Genomic DNA, 25,894 nt, shown 5'->3' with positions numbered 1-25,894 from the left:
ATAGTACCCAGCAAAGGGGGAGGAGAGAAGTAGAGATTTAACACCTACGTGCATGGTATATACAACGCAACACACACACACACACTCGTACACTTTGTACACGTACTCTAAGTGCTTTCTCTCTCATTATATGTTTTGCAGCCGGTGGCGCACATGTGAACAATGACAGGAGGAGAGCCGCACCATCACCAGATGAGCAGCAGCAGTGGTAGCAGTATAGCAACGACGACGACGACGACGAGCAGAGAAGAGCCGCGCCGGCTCGACAATTCTACGACCCGCCGGCAGCTGCTGGCTCCGAGAGAGCCTGTCACCCGCACAACTCCCATCCCCTGTAACTCAACTCCACTCCCCACCCTTTGCAAATATAATCCATGAGGAGGGTGCACACGCGGACCCAAAAGCAGAGACCAATGAAGCCCCTACCCCCGGCGAGGCCGCTCGTGCCTCCCCCGCCGCGGTTGCCCTTCTCCCTTCTCTTTCCCCTCCTCTACCTCCTAGTCTGCGCTGTCGTCCGGGCCGATGATGGCTCGACGAGCGGTCCACCGACGACCGAGCCCCAGCACATCGTCGCCCAGTTCCCGGCCGCGCCCGACACTAACAATGCGACCCGCGACGAGGAGCTCCGGTTCAACCACCTGGTGCTCGACCCGAGGTCCGGGCAATTGTACGCGGGCGCCGTCAACAGGCTCGTGCAGCTCGACCCGGATCTCCGGCTCAGGGAGCTCGTCATCACCGGTAAGATATTTACCACCCCCTCCCCCCCCCCCTATTTCTTTTTCTCTTCCGCGACACACACCTGTATACTTTTTCAACTGGTGCAGTTGGACGCGGGTGAGGTCAACAATATACCTAACTAATGAGTAAAAACACCGTGAATCAATTGCCTACCGAAAGGTCACACATGCTCCTGTTAAATCTACCTTGCAGTGTACGAGTTTCGCATTGGGGAAAATTGCGCGCCTAATCTCGGTATTGTGGGTACATAGAGCATATCACCTGCCCGCCGTATCTTCAATTGACGGACATTAACTATGAAAATTTCAATCAGGAGGATATTATACGGTAGCGCTGCACTGGAGGTTACATAATATATATACATACATGGTACCACCACACCGTCATCAGCTGGCGGTAATCCATAACTCATTTGCATTTACAAAATCCAGCGGGGCAAAGTCCGCTCTAATGCCAAACAGGGCCCCCGAATGACCTGTTGATTATAGTATCGGATGGATAGCTATAAGCCGCTTATGTGCTTGCGTACACATCACGGAGCCGGGCTCTCTCTCTCTCTCTCTCGATTACGTAAACACGAAATGGCCATTTAAATAATAAATCAGCCGACGGGAACTTTACCCGGTGCGGGGTGTGTGTATATATATATATGTATATTGTGTACGCGCGCCCCGTTTGCTTGGTCTAGTGCTCCCCGAGCTCAATTAGCCCAACGCGGCGTCGACGACGAGAAGCATGGGTATCGCAGTAGACGAACAAACAAACAACCACAATGTGTGTGCCTCCCTCCCCCACAGGTCCGAGGCACGACAATCCCCAGTGTCACGCCCGAGGTTGCAGTTCGGCGGACATCGAGACCACACCAACGGACAATGTGAACAAGGTCCTGGTTGCCGATCCCGACAGCCGTAGCCTCATTGTTTGCGGCTCGGTGTACCAGGGTGCCTGCGAAAAGCGCAACATGACGAGCATCGAGCACCAACCGGAGAACTTTACCTTCGGCGTCGCGGCCAACGACGAGACCTCGTCCACGTTCGCGTTCATCGGCCCGGAGCGCTACACGACCTGGCAACGCTCCAACATACTCTACGTCGGCACGACCTTTACCAACAACGCCGAGTACAGGCACGACGTGCCAGCCATATCCGGACGGCGCCTCGACACCCTCGACATAGCCGAGTTCACGTTCAACAAGCAGCCGGTCCTGCACATCGACGTCAAGTATCGGGATCACTTTATCGTCAAGTACGTCTACGGGTTCAACGCCAGCGAGTACGCCTACTTTGTCCTCGTCCAGAAATCCTCGTATCTTTCCGAGGAGGAAGAACTAGGTGGGTTTCTTTTCTTTTTTCTTTTCTTTTTCCCTTCTTAAAATACCAATACAATCCCCATACAATTTTATGATGTTGTTGCAAGTTAAACGTTCCTCTTTGCGCCTTGCAATTACAGATATCTGATGATTAAAGAGGCAGCGCGTTCGCGTGTTTGCCCACCGTATAACATATTATATACGTACCGTGTCGTGAAAGTTGCCCCATTGCGTTCCATTCGATACATTCTTCAATGAGAGAAAAAAAAAATAAAAAAAAATAAAAAAACCTCTCCCAATGTTTCATCTTCCAGGCTACATATCTCGCCTGGCGCGCAGCTGCATCAGCGATCCAAACTACGACAGCTACACGGAGGTGACGCTGCAGTGCAACGTAGATGGTGGCCGCAACAACGAGTCGTACAAACTGGTCCAGGACGCGAAGATCGGGCCCGCGAGCCGCGAGCTCGCCTCCCAATTGGGCATACCTACGGGCTCGCCCGTCTTTGTCGCGACGTTCTCCCCGAGCAAGGGCATAACCAGCGAGCCCCTGCCCCGCTCGGCCCTCTGTGTCTACAGTCTACAGGAGATCGAGGCCAAGTTCAACGAGAATATACACATGTGCTTCAACAGCAGCATCAAGTACCGGAACATGAACTACATCAGCGGCCCCATCCAGGACGGCAAGTGTCCCCAGGTAATGAGAGCCTATCCCCCTCCCCCTTAATTATGGCGTTCCCTTTGAAAACTCAACCATTTCTGGGTCCCCGTGTGCAGTCGAGCGGCAACATTGGCAACTTTTGCGAGGTCGGGCTCAAGATATCCGGCGTTGCGCCGATAATCGGCCAAGCGGTGCTTCATTTCCCGGACACGTTCGTGACGTCGGTAGCCCTGGCGAACACCGAGAGCCAGAGCGTGGCCTTCCTCGGCACGGACAGCGGTAGCGTGAAAAAGGTCCTGCTGTCGGCGAGCGAGGCTTCGGTCTACGAGAGCGTGCTCGTCGACAAGGGCCGGCGCATCCTGCCTGACACCGCTGTCGCGCCCGCCGGCGACTACCTCTACGTTCTCTCGACCTCGAGGATATCCAAGGTCCGGGTCCAGCACTGCGGCAGCTACACCAACTGCAACAGCTGTCTCACCGCCGGGGATCCCTACTGCGGATGGTGCTCGCTCGAGAAACGGTGAGTTACTTCCTACTCACACGCAATTACACCCTACTCCTCCCCCGGGCTCTATAATCTGTACAGAGGACACGCATTTGTATGCTAATGCAACGCTGTGTTTTGTTCAAGTTTTTTTTTTCCCCCCTCCTTCTCCCACGTTTTAATGTGTATTTTATGCTCGCGCGCAATATAATTGATTTATTTCTATGACATTCAGCGCGTGAGTATTTACTTTGAAAGCTAGTCAATTATAAATGAGCTCGTTTATATTCGCTCGTCGAATGAATATTTAATGACCGCAGCCCGATTGCCGTTGTTGCATCGTGGGAGAAGATAAATTTGATAAAAGTTTAACGAGCGAACCGACACATGCGCGGAGACCGCTGCCGGCGAAATCAATGCCCATCGGTTTGCTCCATCCGTGTCCCGGCTGCCTCTCCCCCCCCCCGCCAAAGTATCAGACTCGGAAACCTCGAAACAACTTTACGGTATGTGTGTGTGGGTGTGTGTGTTTCTCTAGGTGTACGGTTCGCCGCGAGTGCAAAAAGGCCGATCGAGCGGACCGCAGCAGCCCGCGCTGGTTGTCCCTGGGCAGCGGCCAGCAGTGCATAGACTTCGAGCAAGTGTTGCCCGACCGCATACCCATTAGGCAAATGACGACGGTCCAGTTGACGATTCGCACCCTGCCCGATCTGCCCTCGGGCAACAACTACCAGTGCATTTTTGGCGGTGCCGATCCCATAGACGCCGCCATGACCAAGAACGGCCTGTCCTGTCCAACGCCACCGGTCGACGCCCGGCCCAACATTCCCAAGGACGCGGACCACGTGCTCGTGCCCCTGTCGGTCAGGTCGAGCGAGATCAACAAGGACTTTGTCTCGCGGAATTTTGCCTACTTTGACTGCTCGAGGCACAACATTTGCTCAGAGTGCGTCAGGGCGCAGTGGAGCTGCAGCTGGTGCGTCTACGACAACAAGTGCACCCACAACACCACCGAGTGCCAGGGGAACATCATATCCAGCGAGAACGTGAGTCCTCTTACCAGTATATTGTTCCTCCCTTTTCGTTGCCCCCGCCCCCCCCCCCCGGCTTTGTTTGCGAAAATCGTGTTTTTTTTTTTTTTTCCCCCAATTGCAGAGCGTGCAGGCGAATCTCGCGGCCCACGGCGTCCAGTACTGTCCCCGGTTCGTTCGTCGCGAGAAGCCCCTGATGCTGCCAAACAACGTGCCCAAGGAAATAACCCTCGAGGTGGAAAACCTACCGCATCCCCAGGTCGGCCACACCGGTTTCCAGTGCTTCGTGAAGATCGAGGGCGCGCACTTGCGAGTGCAGGCGCGGGTCAACAGTAGCCGGTACATCGTCTGCGACAAGACCGTCTACTCGTACGAGGCCCAGAAAGGTGAGTACGAGGCCGAGGTGATGGTCATGTGGAACACCAACCACTACGTCGACCGCACCACCATCATCCTATACAAGTGCGAGGTCCTCGGCTCGCACCGCGAGCACGCCGATTGTTCGCTCTGCGTGACCCGGGAGCGGCACTTTGAGTGCACGTGGTGCGGCAACAGCTGCGTCTACCGCGACTCGTGCCTGAATCAACTGTCGAGCGAGTGCCCGAAGCCCAGGATCGACATGATCAAACCGCTGAGCGGGCCCATCGAGGGCGGCACCCTCGTCACGATAGAGGGTAGCAATCTCGGTCTGCGGGAGGCGGACGTCGAGGGCAAGATAAGAATCGGCAGCGCTAACTGCACCCTCGTCGACTACAAGATCTCGGTGCGCATTGTTTGCCGAACGAGCCGGCACGAGCCGACGGACCAGGCGGCCGTCATAGTCGGCAACAAGGCCGGATACACCAAGAGCACCGTCTACTTCAATTACAAGGACATTCGGCTGACGGGCGTCCACCCGAAAGTCGGGCCCCAGAGCGGCGGCACGAGTCTCGCCATCACCGGTCAGTACCTCAACATCGGCAGCACGATATCGGCCTACCTCGACGAGCTGCCCTGTCTGGTGAACGCGACCCAAGCCAGCAGCACGAGGCTCACCTGCGTGACCAGTCGCTCGGGCCGCGTTCGTCCCGTGTCGCGGCTCACCCTCAGCATTGACGGGGCCAATCGCACCCTCGAGGGCTACCCGTTCAGGTACACGCCTGACCCGACGATCATGGACATCAAGCCGCTCGAGAGCTTCGCCACGGGGGGCCGCATGATCACCGTGCACGGCACAAACCTCGACACGATCCAAAAGCCCGAGATGTTTGTCTACTTCGAGAAGGAGAGCGTCCCGGTCAACCGGACCGTGTGCACGGTCCTCAACCCCACGCAGATGGAGTGCCCGAGTCCCAGTGCCGTAGGCCGGTTCTACAATGTGGCGCTCGACGGGCAACGCAACGATCGCCGACGCAAACGCCGCTCCGCCAACGGGCGCAGCAGCCCGAGCCTCGCCTTAAAGATCGGCTTCGTCATGGACAGCGTCGACTCGGTGCGCGACCTCGACAAACACGCGCCCCAGAGCCTACGCCGGCGGCTCGTCTACGTCGAGGATCCCAAGTTCTTTCCGTTTCCGCGCAACGTGAAGCTCTACAAGGGCGACACCCTGGTGATCGAGGGCGAGAACCTGAACTACGCGAGCGACGAGTCCGACGTGAACGTGACCGTGGGCGCGCAACTGTGCAACGTGACATCGCTGGCGACGAGCCAGCTCGTGTGCACGCCCCCGGACCAGCAGCCTGCGGGAACCGACGAGTACGGCCTCAGGACCGAGCAAGGCTTGCCTCTCGTGGTAGTGCGGGTCGGGCGTAGTTTGAGGTTCCCGATCGGCTACCTTCGCTACGACGTGATCAAGTCGTACCCCATACCACCCGAGGCCATAGCCGGTATAGCGGCGGGCACCTTTGGCCTCGTCTTCATCTTCATCCTCGTGCTCGTGATCTACCGGCGCAAGAGCACGCAAGCCGAGCGCGAGTACAAACGGATTCAGATACAGATGGACACGCTCGAGAGCAACGTCAGGATGGAGTGCAAGCAGGCCTTTGCCGAGCTGCAGACCGACATGACCGACCTCACTGCCGATCTCGAGTCCTCGGGCATACCAACCCTCGACCACAAGAACTACATAATGAAGGTACACACCTACTTATATACCCCTACGCTATTATTTTGTGTGTGCATTGTTTGTTTTGCGCGTGAGTGAGAGCCGCGCTCAAAATTCAACGATTCGTGCACGCGCGACTCGTTTGTTTTCGTTTGCCCCGCGTGCACCATCACGTATTTAAATCCAAAGTGCAAATGGGCTCTCTCGTAAATTATAGATTCAGAGCAGAGTGCCTTCCCCTCGCCTCTTCTTTTCCCACCCTCTGCTTAAAGAGACTCGCATTTAAATACACGCAGAGTTTGTCGCGCGCGCGTTAATAAGGAACGAGGTTTCTCGCCAAAACTTTTAAAATGTAATTCACTCGACGAAACTATCTTGCACGCGTGAGTGGGGTCCTCCTTTTTTTTTCCTTTCATTTTTTTTTTTTTTTTAATCATCTTAAAAACTCGGGGGCAGGGGGTGAGCGCATATTCCAACAACCACAACCCGGCGACTTGGTGATGATAATTGAAGAGGAGCGGAGCCTGCTTTTGAAAACATTGGTATACCATTATTCCGCGGCCCGCGTGGCACCAGCATCGATTTCGTCGCAATTAATTCGAGGAGACAGAGCCGCGGCTTTGGAAACCCAATTCTTTGCTCGTTAAAACTTTTCGCTCGTCTCGATCCCTCGGCTAATCCGGTTATATTTCCCTTCTCGCCACCGGTGGGTCATCCCTTTATTTTTCTTTTTGCAAAGACGTTGAACGCGAGATTGGCCCACATTCTACCCCGACGCCTCGGTTTAATTTCGCCAAGACACCGCTCAATAAAACACATCAAATTCCCTTAGAAGGGGGGTGGGGGTGGGGACTCTATGGTCTTGAATTTTTGAAAGCGCGCCAAGTATCATTCGAAGATGAAACTTTTATCCGTTTCGCCGATACCTCCCGGGCCAAAAGGGATGGGCACCGAACCGACTTGTACATTATATACGGTGGGTCCATAAAACTTTAATTCCATATCCGAGTGGTGGAGGGAACATAATGATGAAAAGTGTCGCGCGCAGCTGTTGAAAAAAGCTCGCGGGGAGCGAAGGAAAAAGAAAAAAAAAAAAAAAAAAAAAAAAAAGAATTAGAAAGTCGGGAAAAGTTGCTTCCCGGAGGAAGGAAGAGAAAAAAAAAAAAGGCCTCCTTCTTTCCCCGACGGCAAGAAGATTTTCCGGAGGGGGAAAGGGCGGTAAAGCGCATCATCTCCCCGGTTCCTGTGTACACACAACCACCACATATGTTGTCCCGCACTTTATACACATATCGTAACGCGTTGTCCCGAAGAGATTTTTGGACGCGCGTTTGGTTGGAGCGGCGGCTCTAAATTTCCTCGGCCATACCCCAAGTTTCGATTTATGGCTCCTCCGGGAGAGAGAGTGGGTTACGTACTCACATACACAAACTCTTTTCCCAAGTTATTCCAATTTGTCAGCGTCTCGTTCGCCACTGCCAGTGATGCTCGTACACAAGGGCGGTCGCAAAAGTTTTGTTGTTGAAAAATTTAAATAACCTGCCGTATATATATGGGTTGGGCATTATTATCGTCATCGTAGGTCGGAGGAGGGGGATTGGGGGGGGGTCAGCTCCTTTTTCGGTACACACGCGTGCTTTAATAAAACAGAGCTGCAGAGATTGCAGGGCCTCGAGAGTCCGCCCTCGGGGTTACATGTTGCGCTGCGCTCCCGCTCGAGCGATGCGAGGAGGGGGGACGGGGAATTTCATAAAATTTATTAAAATTTCTTTTTCCCGGAAATCGCGAGGTTGTTGAGCTCTTTAGCGGGCGAAAGGGGCATCAGGGATGATTTAATACGGGGCCGTTGTTTCGCCGGGGAGAAAATTTCCAGGCCGGGCCGGAATGAAAGAAAACAAAGAATTAGCTGGGTAAACTAGGAGGGCCGGGGAGAGTCCAGCTCATTAGCGAATTGTCCGTTACGTGCGCTTTCAGCTGATTATTGTTGGCCGATCCTTCTCTCTTTAACGTGTGTTTGTACATCTCTACCGCTAAAGGGAAAAACGGCAAATGTTTTTTTTTTTTTTCCCCTCGCGAAAACCTCGTTTAATTTGGATTTCCTACCTTTTCAAAAAGGTTTTTTCTTTTCCCGTGTCGCAACTCGTCCTTGTTAACAGTGTACGCATGTATAGAGAGATTGAAATTGCAATCTTTGAAAAAAAAAAAAAAAAAGGGGGGGGGGAGGAATCTGGAAAACCAGAGAGTCGCGTTTCAATTACAAAATACTCGGGCGTGGATGTTTCCTTTCGCGAGATTCCAAAACAATTTTCCATCGCCGGCGCAAAGATCGCCGGTCCCCGATACGAGCGGCTATCATGTATAAAGGCCGAGCGAGGCATTTCCCGATAATTGAAGCCTCGAAAGGGAGATGGGCGGTTCGAGGACGGGGGAAGGGGGCGAAATTAAAATTTAATTGCGTTTCGCCGTGAAGATGCCGGTTTTTCCTCCCGTGCATTCAACACAAAAGGGGGTTGGTTGGTTGGTTGGGGGTGGGGGGGGGAGGAAGACAGAGAGCCACTCGAGGAGGAGGAGGAGATGGAACAAGAAGAAGAGCTGCTATCATGGTTTATGAATTACAGATCATTAGGCCATTAAGCCAGAGAAAGAGAGAGAGGGAGCGTCATAACGCCAGCAGCGTCTTATCGTCGCCGTGTTTAACGCTTTTACGTTTTTATTTCTGATAAAAAAATTTAAAAAAGTTACCGTGTATACACGCGTACATGTACCTGCGATGGTACGAGACTCCAGAGCGAGCGGGACGCTGGTACACAAGTAATGCTTGTATGAAAAAGTAACGAGGCATTAAAATTCCACTCCCTCCAGACGTACATACTATACGTATACCTGATGCGCATAAAGGCACTCACGCGCAACGTAAACTCTGCTTTCCCTATATACACACGAGCCGAGCATCTTTCATTCTCGACAAGACGCGATTAGATAATTCCAAGAGAGAGAGAGAGAGAGAGAGATTCAAAAATTAATTGCCCTCCCTCGATAAGAGTATACGGACGTTGCTCTTCTTCTTTTCCGCTGTACACGTTGTAGCCTCTCCTACTCTCCGTACCTACACACCATTTACAAAATCAACCATCAGCGGCTCCGCTTACTTACCGAGATACGTATCTCCGAGCTCTTTTCTCCGCCTGTGTGTGACTTGCCGGGCCGGCGTCGTTATCTCGCGCCACTAACTTTCCCCAAAACGCCTTCCTTTCCTCTCACAAAAATCCCCCCTCTTGTGTATACACACACACACACACCCTTCCTCTTGGCAAAACTAATAATTCTCCCTTTCCCGCGGTGGCTCTCGGCAAAACAACCCGGCATCTTAATTAACCGCGTAATTCTTTGTTCTCGATAAATATTAAAATCTCCGGCAAGTTGTCGCAAAGACCGTCCCCTACTATACGTTGTATATTATATACACACCTGCACACAACGCCACAGAGATAGCGAAGAGACGGTATGGGGTATTGTACGCGGGCAGTGGTCGGGGGTTTTATACATATATATTATGCAGCCGCGATAGCGACGACGAGAAAGATGGCACACCATCTGGGTGTATACGAGACATCGGCAGACGGAGCCCGGAGGCGGGATACCTTTTTCTTCCACCGCCACCGTTGCACACCGCCGAGTCACGGGGGGCTTCTAAACTCCCTCCCTCTCCCTTGCGAAACTTTTGAATTTAAATGTGCGACTATACACAAGCTTGTAGCCACCGCCGCGGAAGTTATACCCCCCCCCCCGCCCGGCTCCCGTGCGTCTACGCGCCGAGTAAAAAGATTTCGGTTTGTTTGCCGCTTCTCCTAAGCTCGGCCGAAACTTTTAATAGTATATACACCTACAAAGGACGCATCAAAAACAAATGTATTCGAGGGGTTGTTTTCACATGATTGTTAACCACAGATGCTCTGTTTTGTTTTGAATGGACCGTGTGTAGGTGTTTTTCCCGGGGGTGATAGACCATCCGATTTTGAACGATCCGAGGACGCGGAGCAACGTCACGCGGACAAACTACGACGCGGCGATGCTGCAGTTCGAGCAGCTGTTGAACAACAAGTCGTTCGTGCTGAGCTTCATCGAGACCCTCGAGTCCCAGAGCGACTTCAACATCCGGGACAAGGTGAACGTCGCCTCGCTCCTCATGATCGTCCTCATGGGCAAGATGGAGTACGCGACCGACATACTGATGCACCTGATGCTACGGCTGGTCGACAAGTCCGTCAACACGAAGCACCCCCAGCTGATGTTGCGCCGGACCGAGTCCGTGGTCGAAAAAATGCTCACCAATTGGATGGCCCTCTGCATGTACAACTACCTGAGGGACTACGCGGGATCCTCCCTGTTTCTCCTGTTCAAGGCGATCAAGCACCAGATCGAAAAGGGCCCCGTCGACGCCGTCACCCACGACGCCCGCTACTCCCTCTCGGAGGAGCGTTTGCTGCGCGAACAGATCGACCACTCGCTGGTCAGCCTGCACGTCGTGCAAGACGACCTCGACGAGAAGATCCAGTGCAAGGTCCTCGACTGCGACACCATCGGCCAGGTCAAGTCCAAGATATTGGACGCCTTGTACAAGAACACGCCGTTCTCCCTGAGGCCCGCGATCCACGAGGTCGACCTCGAGTGGAGGCACGGCCGGGGTGGGCACCTCACCCTCCAGGACGAGGACCTCACGACCAAGGGCTGCGGCGATTGGCGCAAGATCAACACCCTCGCCCATTACGGGGTCAAGGAGTCGGCGGTCGTGTCGCTCATACCGCGGCAGAACGACGGCTTTGCTCTATCGTGCAAGCAACCCTGCCACACGTGCGCGAAATCCGCGAGCCAGCAGCACCTGCACGGCCAACACTACAATCATCAGACAGCCGGTAGGCACCATCTCCACATGCCGGGGACGCCGAATCACGGCTTGCTCAGTCCCACGAGCATGTACTCGACGGGTAACGCGATTTACTTTGACAGCCAGCACTCGCCGCCCATGATTATTGCCAACGGGGACATGGATACGGGCCACGCGGCCAGACAGAGGCTGTATCACTTGGTGAGTGCTCGTTGTTGTCCATTGTATACCTATTAACACTGCGACAAGGTGTCTTTTTTTTTTTCTTTTTTTTTGAACTTGAAAATCTTTTTGGCCCAACATTTTTGATTTATGACAGTTCTTGTGCCTATATCCTCGGAGAGAGCGTTAATTTTTCAGCGGCAAAAATAAATGGACCTCGGGGGGCTGCTACTGTGCTCTCAGCTTAATCCTTTGAAGCTGAATAATAATAAGCCCGACAGGTGAATAATTACCGCGGAAGGGGGGCGGGATTAAAAAAAAAAAAAAAAAGAAGTAAATCCCCTTTCTCTCGTCAACGCTCTTTTGCGGACGACAAGGAAGGGGTGGGCATCAATTTTTCCGGGCAATTCTTCCGTTATTTTTCATTTAGTTTTTTTTTTTTTGTTTTTGTAACATTTAATCAAGAGCACACGAGAAAATTTTTAATTAAAACTTCAACGCACCACGATATTAATTAAAACCGAACCTTTGAGTAAGACGTTTTTGCCAAAAAGTTTTTTCTATTAAAAACGCGAATTCCTTTTAAAGTGTATGTATACATATTTTTCGTTGACACACGGCCCTTTGAAAAGCATCGGATAAACTAGAGAGTCGGTTTGTGTGTTTTTCTCTGTTGCAGGTGAGGCCGATAGAGGACAGCCAATACGCGACGACGGGCATGGGATTCGCGAGTGGCAAACTACCCCCGGGCCTGCACCTCGAGCGGACGCACAAAGCCATACCCGAAATCTTTCTCACGCGATTGCTCTCGACAAAGGGGACCGTGCAAAAGTTCGTCGACGACTTTCTCAACACGATTCTCACGGCTAACGAGGCCCTGCCGAGCGCGGTCAAGTGGCTCTTCGACCTGTTGGACGAGGCGGCCCTCAAGCACGGGATCCTCGACCCGGAGGTGCCGCACGCGTGGAAATCCAACAGCCTGCCCCTGCGCTTCTGGGTGAACTTTATCAAGAATCCAGACTTTATGTTCGACATCAACAAGTCGAGCACCGTGGACTCGAGCCTGTCGGTCATCGCCCAGACGTTCATGGACGCGTGCTCGACGTGCGAGCACAGGCTCGGCAAGGACTCGCCCTCGAACAAGTTACTGTTCGCCAAGGACATTCCCCATTACCGGGAAAAGGTGGGACGGTTTTACGCCGAGGTCCAGCGGTTGCCGCAGATCACGGATCAGGAGATGTCGAGCGCCATGCAGCAACTCAGCTCCTCGCACGCCAACGAGTTTGACGTCATAGCGGCCCTCAAAGAGCTCTACATCTACGTCAGCAAGTACTACGGGGAGGTGAGCGACGGACCTTTCTTTCCCATCATTTCAATTATCATACTCCCGGTTCGGCGTTTTTGCGTGTCGGCTTTTTTCGTTACTTAACAATACGGGGCGAACAATGAAGCGCCAACATGAAATATGCAATTGCTAGGTTTTCCCTCCTTCGCCTTTGGCGCTAATGGGATAATTGTCCGTTTGCCGAATGCGAGGGGGAAAAAAAAAAAAAAAAATCGGTCGATCATCTCGCTGGCACAATGAGCCCTATACTGTATTACGCGTTCTGATTGTCCCTCTGTATTCATACTCTGTACGTGAATTATAAATGGCCATTGTTCGGTGCAGAGCGACGACGACGACGAAACATTTATGCTACAATGGATGAGATTGCGAAAAAAGCTTCGAGGGAAAAATCTTTAATATTTCAAGCTCGTTGATCGCGTTTTCTTCTCCCCCCCCCTCCTTCTCTCTGTAATGTAATACGATTGTTAACTCGTGTATTTTCGTCCTCCGGTTTTCTACCCCCCACCCCCACCCCTTTTCGCTAGCTCGGGAAATAATCTGAATAATAGAGTCGGGATGAAAAAAAAAGGAAAAAAAAATAACAGTAATAAAGTTTCATCGGAAAGCGCGCAGATTGTCATCTGCATTATTATTCAAAACTCGCGCTTAAAAACCCAGGGAAGCGAAGGGGAGAGAAAAAAAAAAAAAAAAAAAAAAAAAAAAAAAAGAAAATAGTTAAAAATAACGATGCTACCCACCCCCGCTCTACCCCTGGTAATGACCCCTTCGTCGATCATTAAAAAAAAAAAAAGAGCGAGAGCCATTTTAATAATCCGCTCACGCTAAGGTAGCCGTCGCGCGGTGGCTAAATCGTCCCTCGCGTGAACTCCCCGTATGGCCCTAAATTACGATTTTTACCATAATCGGAAATTGATGAGTTTTCGACGATATAATTATAGGCGCGCCCAAAACGAACGTCGGCCTGAATTAATTTCAAATTCGAAAACACATACAAGTACCTTGCACGCGCGCACCCGCTCGAATTTTCCGCGCTCAAAATCACATTACCAGCGTAATCGACATGGACATTCCGGGGAACAGGAACTGCGGGGGTAAAAAAAAAAAAAAACAAAAAACAACGTATTTCGCGCGCCAGCGACGACAATAATAATATGTTGGCCGGTGGTGCTCTCAAACGGCGGATTAATCAAATTAGTTATCGGATTTTTGATTTAATTACGACTCGGGCGCCAATTAAAGCTATTACGCACCGGCCCCTCCGACGCGCTGATACGCCCACTGCACCGTACGAGAGAGGGGCGCGCGATATATACCCATGCACGCATCCGTCGCAAATTTTAAAAGGTCCATCGACGATCGACTCCTTCGGGTAACAACTCACTCGTGTATGTACATTGACGACACTCGCGGTGGCTTAATTGCCCGCCCAACAGACCGGAAACCTCGACCCGTGACCCCTGACTTTACCCCCCATTCACCGGGATCCCCCCTCGTTTCGAGTGTACACATACGTGTGTATTCTCTCTCCGGTTATTCGTGCGCTCTTCCGGCGTCTTGTTATTTCTTGCCCCGATGGAACGAAAGGAAAAAAAAAAAGGAAGACTCCATAGAGATACCCATTTGTTCGCGTCTCGTCGAGCGCGCACAATTAAAATAATGTAGAGCACGAGGGGGTCGTGGCACCCGTGGTTTCCATGACAAACTGTGTCGGTCGATCGCGTAAATATTGTTGTTGGTGTATTTGTTGTTCGTTGTTTTGTGGATGATGATGGTATAGATCGGGTGTACGGCTGCTGCTGTAATATTAAAACTCGATTCCACCGAGGTGCTCTCTATTTTTGTACGGCTTGTCGTATAGGCAGCAAGTATTCGTGTCACTTGGTGTGTTATTTTTGCGATCCGCATGAATCTAGTGTACGCCGTAGCGTATACAGTTGGCGCTATTACTGTACCTTTTTTTTTTTTTTTTTTTATTGGTTTTTCGGAAAAATCGCAAAAAGAGGATTCTTTTCGCTAGTTTTCTTCTTTTTTTGGTTTCGAGGAGCGATAACGTGGCGGGGGTTTTTATTTGGGCTGTACACTTTTAAGTGCGCGGACTATTGGGTGGAAAAAAGTTGCAGCGAACTCCATTTCGGGGTTTTGGAAACGAAGAGCGCATTGTAAATTGAAGCGCGAGAGAGAGAGTATACATGTATATCATACACTGGATTTTCGGTATCGGGTGATGAAACTTTAATATCCGAGAGAGAGTCGAGAACTCGCTCGTTTCGCGGGCGCGGATTTTATTAAAATACAATTTTCGAGTGAAAAATGAATACAGCTGGGGGTGGGTTTTTTAATCGAGTGATGATCAAATTCCCTTTTTTTTATTCCTGTAACGATGTTAGCCAAATGGTGTTGTAAATGAGCTTGTAACGGCTAGGCAAAACAAGCAGGGAAAAGACGAGCTCGCGTGTCGTGAAATTTTTAATTATAGTTAACTAAAAAGATTTTTTTTCCTCTCCCTTCCTTCGGCAAATAAAACTTTGAATTATTGTCGGATAAAAATAGTACCTATTCGTCCTGGAAACGTATCGAGCCATTCGCGATTCATTTAAATAATAAAAACCATTGGAACATTTAAAATAGAAGCGTTCGAGTGAAATACCGCCGCGCACTTAATTATCGCAACTTTACCAAAGTTGTTCAATCTGAATCTGTTCTGGGAAGAGAAATTAATGTAAAGCATCGGGTTTTTTTTTTTTTTTTTTTTTTTTTTCAAAGGGCATAACGTTACGTGGGTATAATCAACGCTCTGTACGCGTAAGGAACTTTCCCAGGCCACAATTCAAGTAAATTAAGTTTTTGTTGATCCAACTGTAACAGGATGATGGTTCATTTATTTTAAAAAATTGTATAAAAGTGCAACAGATTGTCCATACTTTCACTATACTCCTCTTTTTCGCTGTAACTTTTCTCTTTGACACTTTACACAACCGTTTTGTCAACGAGCAAAAGTTGTAGAACTTTTTCAAGATTTTTTTTTTCTCACTCTCACCAGTCAAATTAATACTGTTGCACAGAAAACATTTTCATCTGCGAACGAGTTCTTAATCGGCAATCGAGTGGATTTATTTCTGTCCCAATCGACAGTACCGATTATTTAACCGTAAAAGGAGGAAGATTAATGAGATTAACGTTCCGACCCTTCCAAGATCAAGAATTTCCAAAAATAATCATCCCTCCCCCACGAAAAAAATGACCATTACAGTAATGAAAGATGAACCGAGGATACCGTGTATTATACCGCGTCCGGAATGTTTATCAGCTCCCTTCCAGCTCGGAGATTACCTCCGCGAATATTAAAAACGCGGAAAAATTCGATAACCCGAGTATCCGATGCTCCCGTCTGCGTGTGACTATATATACACCTACAGTTGTACCCCACAGTTCATCACATCACGTGCTTGGGCTCCTCAACGGAGAAAAGAAATATTGCCCGATATCGATGAAATTCTGTGGGGCGAAACCACCCTCCCCCGGCAAAAAAAGGCTCCGCCGAGCCGTTTAATTACTCGATGAAAAAAAAGCAAGCTTCCCCCCTCCCCCAAACTAAACAACGCGCCCGCAAATCATTTATTATTATTATTTTTTTTTTTTTTCCCTCTTCTTTGTGCTCGCAGATCCTCGAGACCCTGGAAACAGATCCAGCCTGCCGGAAGCTCCACCTGGCCCATCGGCTCGAGAACGTCGCGTGCACCCTCGAGGGCGAGGAGACGAGCGCCTGCTGACAGCAACACCGAGCCAAGGTGCGCGACCCCGAGGAGGACGACAACGACGACGGTAACGGCGACTACATCGGCTACTACGGGCCGGCTTCTTTCCTCTTCAACAGACACGCCGTCCTTCGCGAGCCGGCCTCGCTCTTTCACTGAGCCATACCGTTATTATATTAATATTATTATTATTATACACGTCTCATCGTCACTGAGTCCTAGTGTGCCTCCTCCCGCTGCCGCGATATTTTTACTCCCCCCCCCCTGCCCCTGACGGCCTTCGTTGTTGAAGTGCTATCCGGAGGTATATATATATATTTGTCCTTGTAGTGAAATATTGTATGCGCGTGTAATGGATATGAGCGTGGCCCTATAGCGCCGAGTGGAGAGATATACACACATATATATTGTACAAACGCGATGGGCGAAGAAGAAAAAACGAAACACTCGTGCGTCGCTGCAGCTGCCGAAATTAAGTATATCAACAATTTATAACACATGATTTACGGTTGCAGCGATTAGCGTAGCCTTTGGTATTAAGTTCGAAAAATACATATATATACATATACATATTATATACAACACGAAAGCACAGTGTTTTCCGTCTTTGATGAAAATCAACGCAAAGTGTGAGCGTGCGTGGGTGTGTAATTATCGTGCGAGATGAGCGAGATGAGGAAGTGGGGGAAAAAAAAAAAAAAAAAAATGAAGCGCCGAATCATATTTAGAAAGGAGAATGATGACGATGATAATGGAACGGCGTAATTTTAGCTGCGCGATTACGCACATGCGACAAGTCTTGCGTATATATACGGTGTAAGCGTGCGTGTGCGTGTATGTCGGATGAGAGACAGCTAGGAGAGGAGAGAGGGACGCGCGGGAGATGGATTTGTACGTAATTATCGGAAGAGCGAGCGTGTGTATAGTATATACACGTAGGTACCAGCTGCGTCGTCGAGCCGCCCGGTGTTATAACGGAGCGCCGTCGAGGGACGACACCGACGAAAGGGGGATGTTTGTCGCTTCTGCTCCACTCGTTAGTTTTTTTTTTCCTTTTTTTTCCTTTTTTTTTTTTTTTTTTTTTTTTTTTTTAATTTTATCAGCGCGCTCGTAAGCTCCTCGTGTGCTCTACCGGCGCGTACACGTAGAATGACAGGAGAGACACAGACGGATGCGCACGTTATTTTTTGGCCCGTGCTACATCGTTCCTTGGTTTTTTTTTTTTTTTTTTATTTGTGTTTGTTTTTGTTTTCTTTGTTTTTCATTACTATTGCTTTTAATTAAGCCCAAGTCGAGTGCGATCGCGCAAACGGTTCCCCTGTTCGTTCAATCGTCCGCGCGTGAGCGAGCGAGTGTTTGTTTGTTTGTCGTGTACGCGATGGGGAGGGACTGATTAAAAGGGAGGAGGATATAAACGGAGGGACAAAAAATTAAACCCACAAAGCTGAGGGAAGAAACAAAAGAGCCATAGTGTCCAACGGAACTGTCCGTGCGCGCACGTACCTATATATGTATGGGTATCGTATGAGCGCGCGGCAGCTAGTAAGTCTGTGATCCGAGCACGAGTGGCTATGCCTATTATGTATAAAATATCGTAACAGTAACGATATTATTATTATTATTACTGGTCGATATGTTGAATAAATAAATAAATAAATATGGAATATAGATATTTAAATACATGAAAATAATTATATACACATTCACACGTACGCACGAGAAGTATAAAAAAAAATAGATGATTAATGGATATAAAAATAAAAATAAATATCGTATGATGACGGGATCGATGACGATTACGTAACAAATAGGAAAAAAAAAAAAAAAAAAAAAAGAAAAAAAAAGTTAAATAAAAATTTATACGTTTATCTGTGTGGAAAGAAAAAAGAGAACGACGAGCTATAGGGGTTTAGAGCCGAGATGATGGATAAAAGCGAAGGAGGGAGGGAGAAAAAAAAAAACAAGCGTTAGTTGGCGCATATAGCGAGTAATGGAGCCGAGTGTTGTGGACGGATATAATCGTATGTATAGCGAGAGTTGCGGGAGAGAGGGTTTATTATCTTATGTGCGTTGCGCGTGCAGTGTATGAAAGAGCGGAGAAGGAAGGATAGGAGGGGCAAAAAAAAAAAAAAAAAAGAAAAGATAAAATAAAAAATAATACCAAAACCCATATACGCGCGCGAGAGCCCCTGGAGGTAGAAGGTCGAGATTGCGAGTACTTATATATATATATATATATATATATATATATATATATATATATATATATATGACACGCGCGTACACGTATAGGCTACACGTGCATATTATGAATGTATACGGGGAACTAAAAGCACGGGCCGTTTAAGTTTTAAGCAGCGCAACGAGCGAGAGCCGAGTCCGTGAATGAAGTAGTAGCAGGAAGGGCGGCGAGGGGCGCAGGAGGCTCCGCGTTAATGGTCTACTTCGGGGAGCGTTGCACGCAGAGTACAACAAGGTGTGCTTGGATGTTTGTTTGTATGCATGATGTGCGTATGCGCGCTAAAAACGTACGTGGGGGGAGGAAAAAAAAAGAAAAAAAAAAAAAAAAAGAAAAGAGTGGAGTAAAAGGAAGAAAGAGAGCGAGAGTTTGTGAGCGCGAAAAGCACGTGTATACCCCTCGTACGTGGTATAACGTACGCGCGCGCGCGTTTATTTTTTCAACCGAGTGACTGAGAGCGAGGGACCGGAGGTGAAAGAGAGAGAGAGAGGGCGAGGATTAATTAAGTTTCATTAAGAAAAAGGCGAAAAGAAGGAGGAGGAGAGCCCCCGAGCGTGGCAGTCCATGTGATATATATACATTACTCAAGAGATAGAGGGAGAGAGAGAGCGAAGATGCGTGCGGAAGGAAAAAAAAAAAAAAAAATGTGAATGTGATACATATATATAGTTTGCCCTTTGGGCGTATATGACGCCCCCGCGGTTACATTCCCTCGCTCTCTCTCTTTCGTTTCTCGTTCTCTCTCTCTCTTCCTCGTCACGCGCATATATTATTATTATTATAGATGTACCTATATGAATATACGTATGCGTGGGGTAAAAGGGGGGGTAGGTATACAGCTCCTCGGCGTGTCGTTTCACAGCCTCGCGCGAGCTCTTGATAGTACAGCTGCATCATATATACGTATATATTATCTGCAGTTTCACGCTCGCAAGCTCCACTCGTTTGCTCGCTCTCTCTCTCTCAATTTCCCTGAGCGCGCTTTTCATCTCTGGCCTGCGAATTTCGTTTCCCGCATATTACACAAGCGATCTCCGGCTATGCATATGTTGTGTGTGTGTCAAATACGTACGAGCGCGTATATTGCCGGTCTACATGTACATATATATATATCTTTGCGAGCGCGAGCTTACGCGCTTGTAGGTGTATACATCAATATTTTTGTGCGTATACGCTACGATACCCGACGATTGCGCGCGATTCCTGCTTTTTTTTTTCTTTCATCATTTTTTTCCTACAATTTTCCTTTTTTGTACTTTTATACGATGTACTCTGCGATAATTATTTATATACGCGCGCGTTTCGTACACATCGTGAGCTCACGCGACACTCGTGTGTGCCCACAATCTTTCTTCTACCGCCGTACATCTATACGGATGCTGTTGCTACTATTACGCTACCACTACTGCTACTGCCACTGTAACTATATATAAAAGCAAATATACTTACGGCATGCGCTATCGAGATTTTTCCACAATTGTCTCTTTATATACACTCTCTATCGTATTACATTTATATATACATATATCTCGTGTACGTATATACAATGTGCTTTTGCTCGTTTTTCCCCACTTTAACGTGTATCTGTATAATAAAAGTCTGTGTATCTGCGTGTGTATATAATATATACATTTATAAAGTTCAACGACTGATGGTCGGTGTGTTTACGCACGTGCGAGGGCTTGCACGGATATGCACACATCACCGAGTGATGGAGTGACGAGGGGAACGGACCCATACGGCTCCCCCCTTACCACACACCCCTATACTGCCACTGCCGCGCCTCGATATTTACAAAAGCTTTCTCTGTATCACGTATTACACGTTCGATCAATTATTTTCATTGACCTTTATCGTTATCATTAATTTTCTTTCCCCGTCTCTTTCCTGCGTCCTCTGCAGTGTCTGACTTTTCTCCCCTTCGTCTTTTTCTCTCTCTCTCTCTTCTTTCCACATACGTATATACATGTGTCTGCGCGTTTTTGCGCCCAACGATTCGTCCCGCGATTTATTTATCCGACACGACCGATGTTGGCGCGATCGAAGCGAAAGAAACAACTGTAACGCCACGGCAAAGCGCATTTCTCCGCTCGCATCTTCACACATTGTGGTTTATTTGTATAAGTTACATGCATAAGTATAATATATTGTGAATACGATGGTGAAAAATTATTATTCATATTGCCGATCGATTTCGCGAGTATATAGGTATACTATTAAGTGTATATAATAACTGTGTTCAGGTGATGAAAAAAAAAAAAAGAAAAAAGGAAAAAAAAAAAACAGAGAGAAAGGGAGGAAATGTTGAGTATACAAATAAAAGAAATATATTAATATACGAAACTAAACGAGCAAGAGCGACGTCAATGCACTTAATACCCCGACTACTCCGTACATGTACACCACCACGATCCACCTATTCTTCTTCTTCTTCTTTTCGCTCCATTATACTCCTTTGTACGCACACACTGGCGCACTCGTGAACAGATGTATATGTGATGAAAAAAAAAAAAAAAAAAAAAAAAGAGCAGGCGAAATCGGGCAAAAAATAAAGAGAAAATTGGAAAAGACCCGCAGGGCTCTCGAGCGCAGCCGCTGCCACCCACCCGGCGAGTTTCGGCTGGAGCCGCGCCTCGTCCACCGGCGTCTGTGTCTCTTACACACCCCCCCCCCCTCAGCCGATCCGCGCTTTGTTTCCACTCCCTGCTTGCTTTTACAATGCTCCCTCTCAACATCTATTACTTCTTTTCTTCTTCGTTATTTATCCTCCACCCCCTGCCCCACCCACATCTCTCTTTTTATTCGTTACTTTATTCTCCACTTTCACTGCGGCCCCTCGTCATGTTGTACACGAGCCTGTATATCCTATATATGAGCCACCAGAGTCGTACCACCGCGAGTGATAATGCTCGCACCCACGCGACACACGAGAGGACGGGAAATTGCATCGCTAAACGGAGGCCGTGGAGGGGTAAAAAACACAATTACAGGGAAGCCAAAAGGAAAGGAGTGAAACAATAAAGCGTCCGCACACCCTCGTGTAAAAACACACGCGCGACCGCGAATGTATACAACACATATATAATTAATACACTGTATATACATGTGTAGGGGGTTGTGGAGTAATTCATGAATATAACACGTACGCAACTCCCCGTGGCATCTCAATTCTCGCCCTTTGATTGTGTGATTAAATTTTCCTCGTCCCGCCGCATCAAAGCGTTCCTTCGTACGGTCGTGTGTATACCCTATCGCGATTTTCGCGGCATACGGCGCCCACATAGCCCGAGTGGAAAGGGAGCGCATACATATTACAGGGGCCAGTCCTGCGGACGCGCTTCGAATGGCAATCCCAGCTTTGGCAAGGTACATATATATGTATAGAGAGAGAGAGAGAGGTAGGTAAGGGTGGAAAAGAAGCCGAGCACCCTCTTGACGTGCATGCAGCGGAGTAACTGCGCGCGCGTGTGTGTATAGACGTCTTTGATATTTCATTATTTCGCCAGTGGCAACCGGCCCGAGCTTTCTCCCTTCCAAAGAGAGCAGAGTCAGCTCCATACACGGGGATTTCGGGGGTGTGGAATACATAAAGTGCGCTACAGCTGCTGTGCATGATTATGCGGCGCTTATTCTATGCCTATATATATGTGCGTGTACGTGCGTGGGTTTTTATTATCTGGCCTTTTTTTTTTTTTTTTTTCTTCTTTTTTCCTTCTTCCTTTGAGCCATACGTATGCCAGGATTTTCTCTTCTCATTTCTGCGCGATTACGCGATAATGGTGATTCGCTCGTTGCGACACTCTCGACCTTTTCGTTTGGACGTGTGTAATTGGTATTTTTTGCGGGGCTAACCGGGCGCCAAGGAAATCAAAACTCAATGGGCCATCGGATCGTTGGAATTCGATGGATTTTCATTTCTCGTTCCGAGTCATGACATTTGGCCGATTGAGAAAATACCCGTGTCGTCACCTTATTCCGATCGACCTGTAAATGTCGTTACAGGCTTACATTGCTATTCATTTTCAAACAAAACAAAAAATGATTAATTTAAAGGCTGCCCTGGAATACCCTTTTATCGATTACTCCAATAGTTTATTGTCTTGACTTTTCTTTCAAATAATAACAACCCACACGTTGCAGCAATCGCAAAACGGAAACAGCCGGATTGCATGAGTACTTGGCGAGTGAAAAAAAAAAAAAAAAAAAAAAGAAAATAACAAAGAAAATAAAAAAATGAAAAACGACGTTCGCTCGCAGCGAGAGTGTAAGTATAACGAGTTTGACATTAGGCTCCCCGTCGTCTTATTTTCCTTAGGCAAATATTGTTAGCCTCGCGTGCAAGTGGCTTCAATTTTATATTTTTCGCGCGAACGACTGCGTCCTTATATTTTTCTGTTGACTCGGCACACATTCGCATCGTGGATATATGATATTATTTCGAGAAACGCAAGCTTGACTTTGCTCTGAAAATTACCCCCCCGCCCGCGTTTGACGAAGACCTATCGCCGCAACTATGTATATGTATGTCACACGTATACCTCCTCCCCAACACGCGTTACTTTCTCTGTACTCGTGGTCGGCGAAAAGTCGATTTATCAAAGCAAGAAAGGCACAAGGTGTGGTATCAAAGGAGCTGCCTCCCTCGCGAATACATAATACGCCCATTCGCGCGCCCTCCCTTTTCTACCCGCACGTAACTATACATATGGTGTACACACAGCCGCAAAGGCTCGAACCCAATGAAAAAGTCTTGAAAAATAGCTTCCGTCTATACCGTGGCTGTACTTATACGCGTATGTTACAACATTGCGACTCTACGGAAGGGGGGGGGCATTTACGACGCACGACTCTCGGCCAACTTTTCGAAATGGCTTTAAAATTCCGGGATCCGCGAGTTGTACCGCGCGAAAACAGCCCGTAACAGCAAAATAAGCGCATCGAGTGTACACACGAGGAAAGTTGTTGATCAAAACACCGACTCGCAGATAAGCAATAACGAACTATGGCAAATTTAAAATCATCAATGCCCCCCTCCCCCCCCCCCCAAATATACTTCCCTTATCGGCGTGTGGGTATACCAAGTTCCGCTCGTGAAGTGCACGTGAGTCCACACGGGAAGACTCTTCGCTTCGTCAGGAGAGTAATCGCGTCCGGACTCTCCGGCTCGCGCTCCACTTACGTAAGATTTAAAGCTGTGGCTTGTTTAAATATTACAAAGCAGGCCGCGGAGCTAAAGGAAGGGGGTACGGGGGTGGAAGAAGATGAAGAGGAGAGAGTATAGTCAAAAACCACCACCTGGGTGCTCGTGGATTATATAATACATGTACATGTGCACGTGCACCCTCTCTCTGGAGAAAATAGAGCCCTCGCGTCGTCTTCCGGCTCTCGCGTGCACCGGTACACAAACAGACGTACCTGCATGGAGGAGGTATGGGTATCGGCGACTCTGCTTCTTCAATTCTGTCAGCTACGTTATATTACACCCCTCGAGTGCAATACAGGTATACCTGCTGTACATCTCTCTCGGTGGAGGAGCAAGTCGCCCACCCACGCAACACGCTCCACAAGGTACACACGACAGCGTGTAGCCGAGCCCGCGGACCCTATTATGTGTGACTATATATATTTTCCGTTTCCTCTTTTACTCACCGTTTATATTTGTCTACTCGCGGGTCTCGTGTGCATACAAGTATACACATACACCTACCGGGTTGTTCTCCGTCGTATTTATTTATATACCTATGACCCTCGGATCCATGTAACTCGACGTTTCCTACTTTTTCGTACAATCTGCAAATAAAACATGAAATCAGTTTCTTTTTTTTTTTTTTTTTTTTTTTTTTTTCTTTTTTCCTTCGCGTATCGAACATGCTTTGGAAATTAATATACTGCGCGGTAGATGAGAAATGTGTGGAAAGAATAAGATACGGGCAGTCAAGAAGATTCGATGAAGTTTTTAATGGAAATTATAACCAAATTTTCTAATAAAAACACACGTGCCACCAAAAATTTTACTGGCAAAAAATGAGACCGTATAGGTACATACAGGTTTTCGCAAAGTAGCTCGACACACATAATATGTACAGAGTACCAACTTCCTCTAATATGCAAAAAGGTAGTACGAGTGTTGCTTATTGTACATATACATGGGTGCATGTAGAAAGAGGGTACGAAACGCGTGGGTGCAGTCACAGTGAACTCACCCCACATACTTACACTCCGGCGCACCCCACTAGGTACACACGGCCTTTGAGCGATGATTCGCGTCCTCCCTTCTTCACGTAAAGGTGTATATTATATATATACACACGTGTATGTATGTATGTGTTACTCGTGTATACTTCATAAAACACACCGAAGCATGTATGTATATCTCTGCACATGTGTATATGAATGATTGTTCACCCATAATAAACATTTGTATGGTGTACGGGTGTACCCACCTATCTGTCGTTTGTCCTCGATCGCGTTCTATATCCTCCGCGCTATCTCTATCCTCGTATATATATATGTGTCTGTCTCTCACGTGTACGTTCCAAATATAGATTTCTCTACACACCTCGTAATAAGCATAGGTGGTGTGTGCATATAATTATGTTCTTCGACATCGCTTTACGTATACCAACGACGCGACACCCTTGTCGTGGGCAATCATTCCACATCAATGTTACACTGAGATATAATATGTACCACGCTTCCAAATGTCATATATAAATACACACCTATACGTACTATCTAACTTGCTGTGCACTCTATAATTATGTACTGTATACTATAGGGTATACGGATAAATCTTGATGACCAGAGCGCGCACATCTATATCTATATATTGTTGTGATGCTGTGCAATTTGCGACATGGGTATTATATACAATTATACATTACGTATATATTTTCGCTTCCTCGGAGGTGACCCACTGAGAGCCGAGGAGGAAGGATGTATATATTTTTCTTATCCGAGGACACGTACAAGTGTACACGCGTATACACACACGGGGGTATAAGTGGCACCCGCCGGGAATTAAGTGGACGTTTTGTTTTTTTCTTTTCTTTCTTTCTCTCGAGCACAGGAAATACCTTTGCAAAAGTAGCTTTGAAATTTGCCGGGGTAAGGGCCGAGCCACTGGTATTATTAATGGTATAAACAGCATCGTACTTTGTACATCATAAACGCGCCCGCACATAAAAAAATATATATAT

At 48.2% G+C, this 25,894-nt stretch overlaps 1 protein-coding gene across 1 annotated transcript; it reads left to right on the top strand.

Annotated features, from left to right (window-relative positions):
* The first annotated feature begins 413 nt into the window (after positions 1 to 413).
* On the top strand, positions 414 to 17,149 carry PlexB (plexin B). The gene is made up of 9 exons (XM_014357807.2): positions 414 to 738; positions 1,536 to 2,069; positions 2,362 to 2,744; positions 2,825 to 3,228; positions 3,731 to 4,238; positions 4,348 to 6,336; positions 10,289 to 11,392; positions 12,033 to 12,695; positions 16,364 to 17,149. The coding sequence occupies exons 1-9, from the start codon at positions 414 to 416 to the stop codon at positions 16,469 to 16,471; spliced, it is 6,018 nt and encodes a 2,005-aa protein (XP_014213293.2). The 3' UTR covers positions 16,472 to 17,149.
* The last annotated feature ends 8,745 nt before the right edge of the window (positions 17,150 to 25,894 follow it).

The sequence above is a fragment of the Copidosoma floridanum genome, unplaced genomic scaffold (assembly GCF_036245765.1).
Source record: "Copidosoma floridanum isolate Cflo_tuat_1 unplaced genomic scaffold, Cflo_Japanese_pri ptg000009l, whole genome shotgun sequence".
Taxonomy (NCBI): Eukaryota; Metazoa; Arthropoda; class Insecta; order Hymenoptera; family Encyrtidae; genus Copidosoma; species Copidosoma floridanum.
Note: the sequence above shows the minus strand (reverse complement) of the source record. Positions and strands in the feature narration are given on the sequence as shown.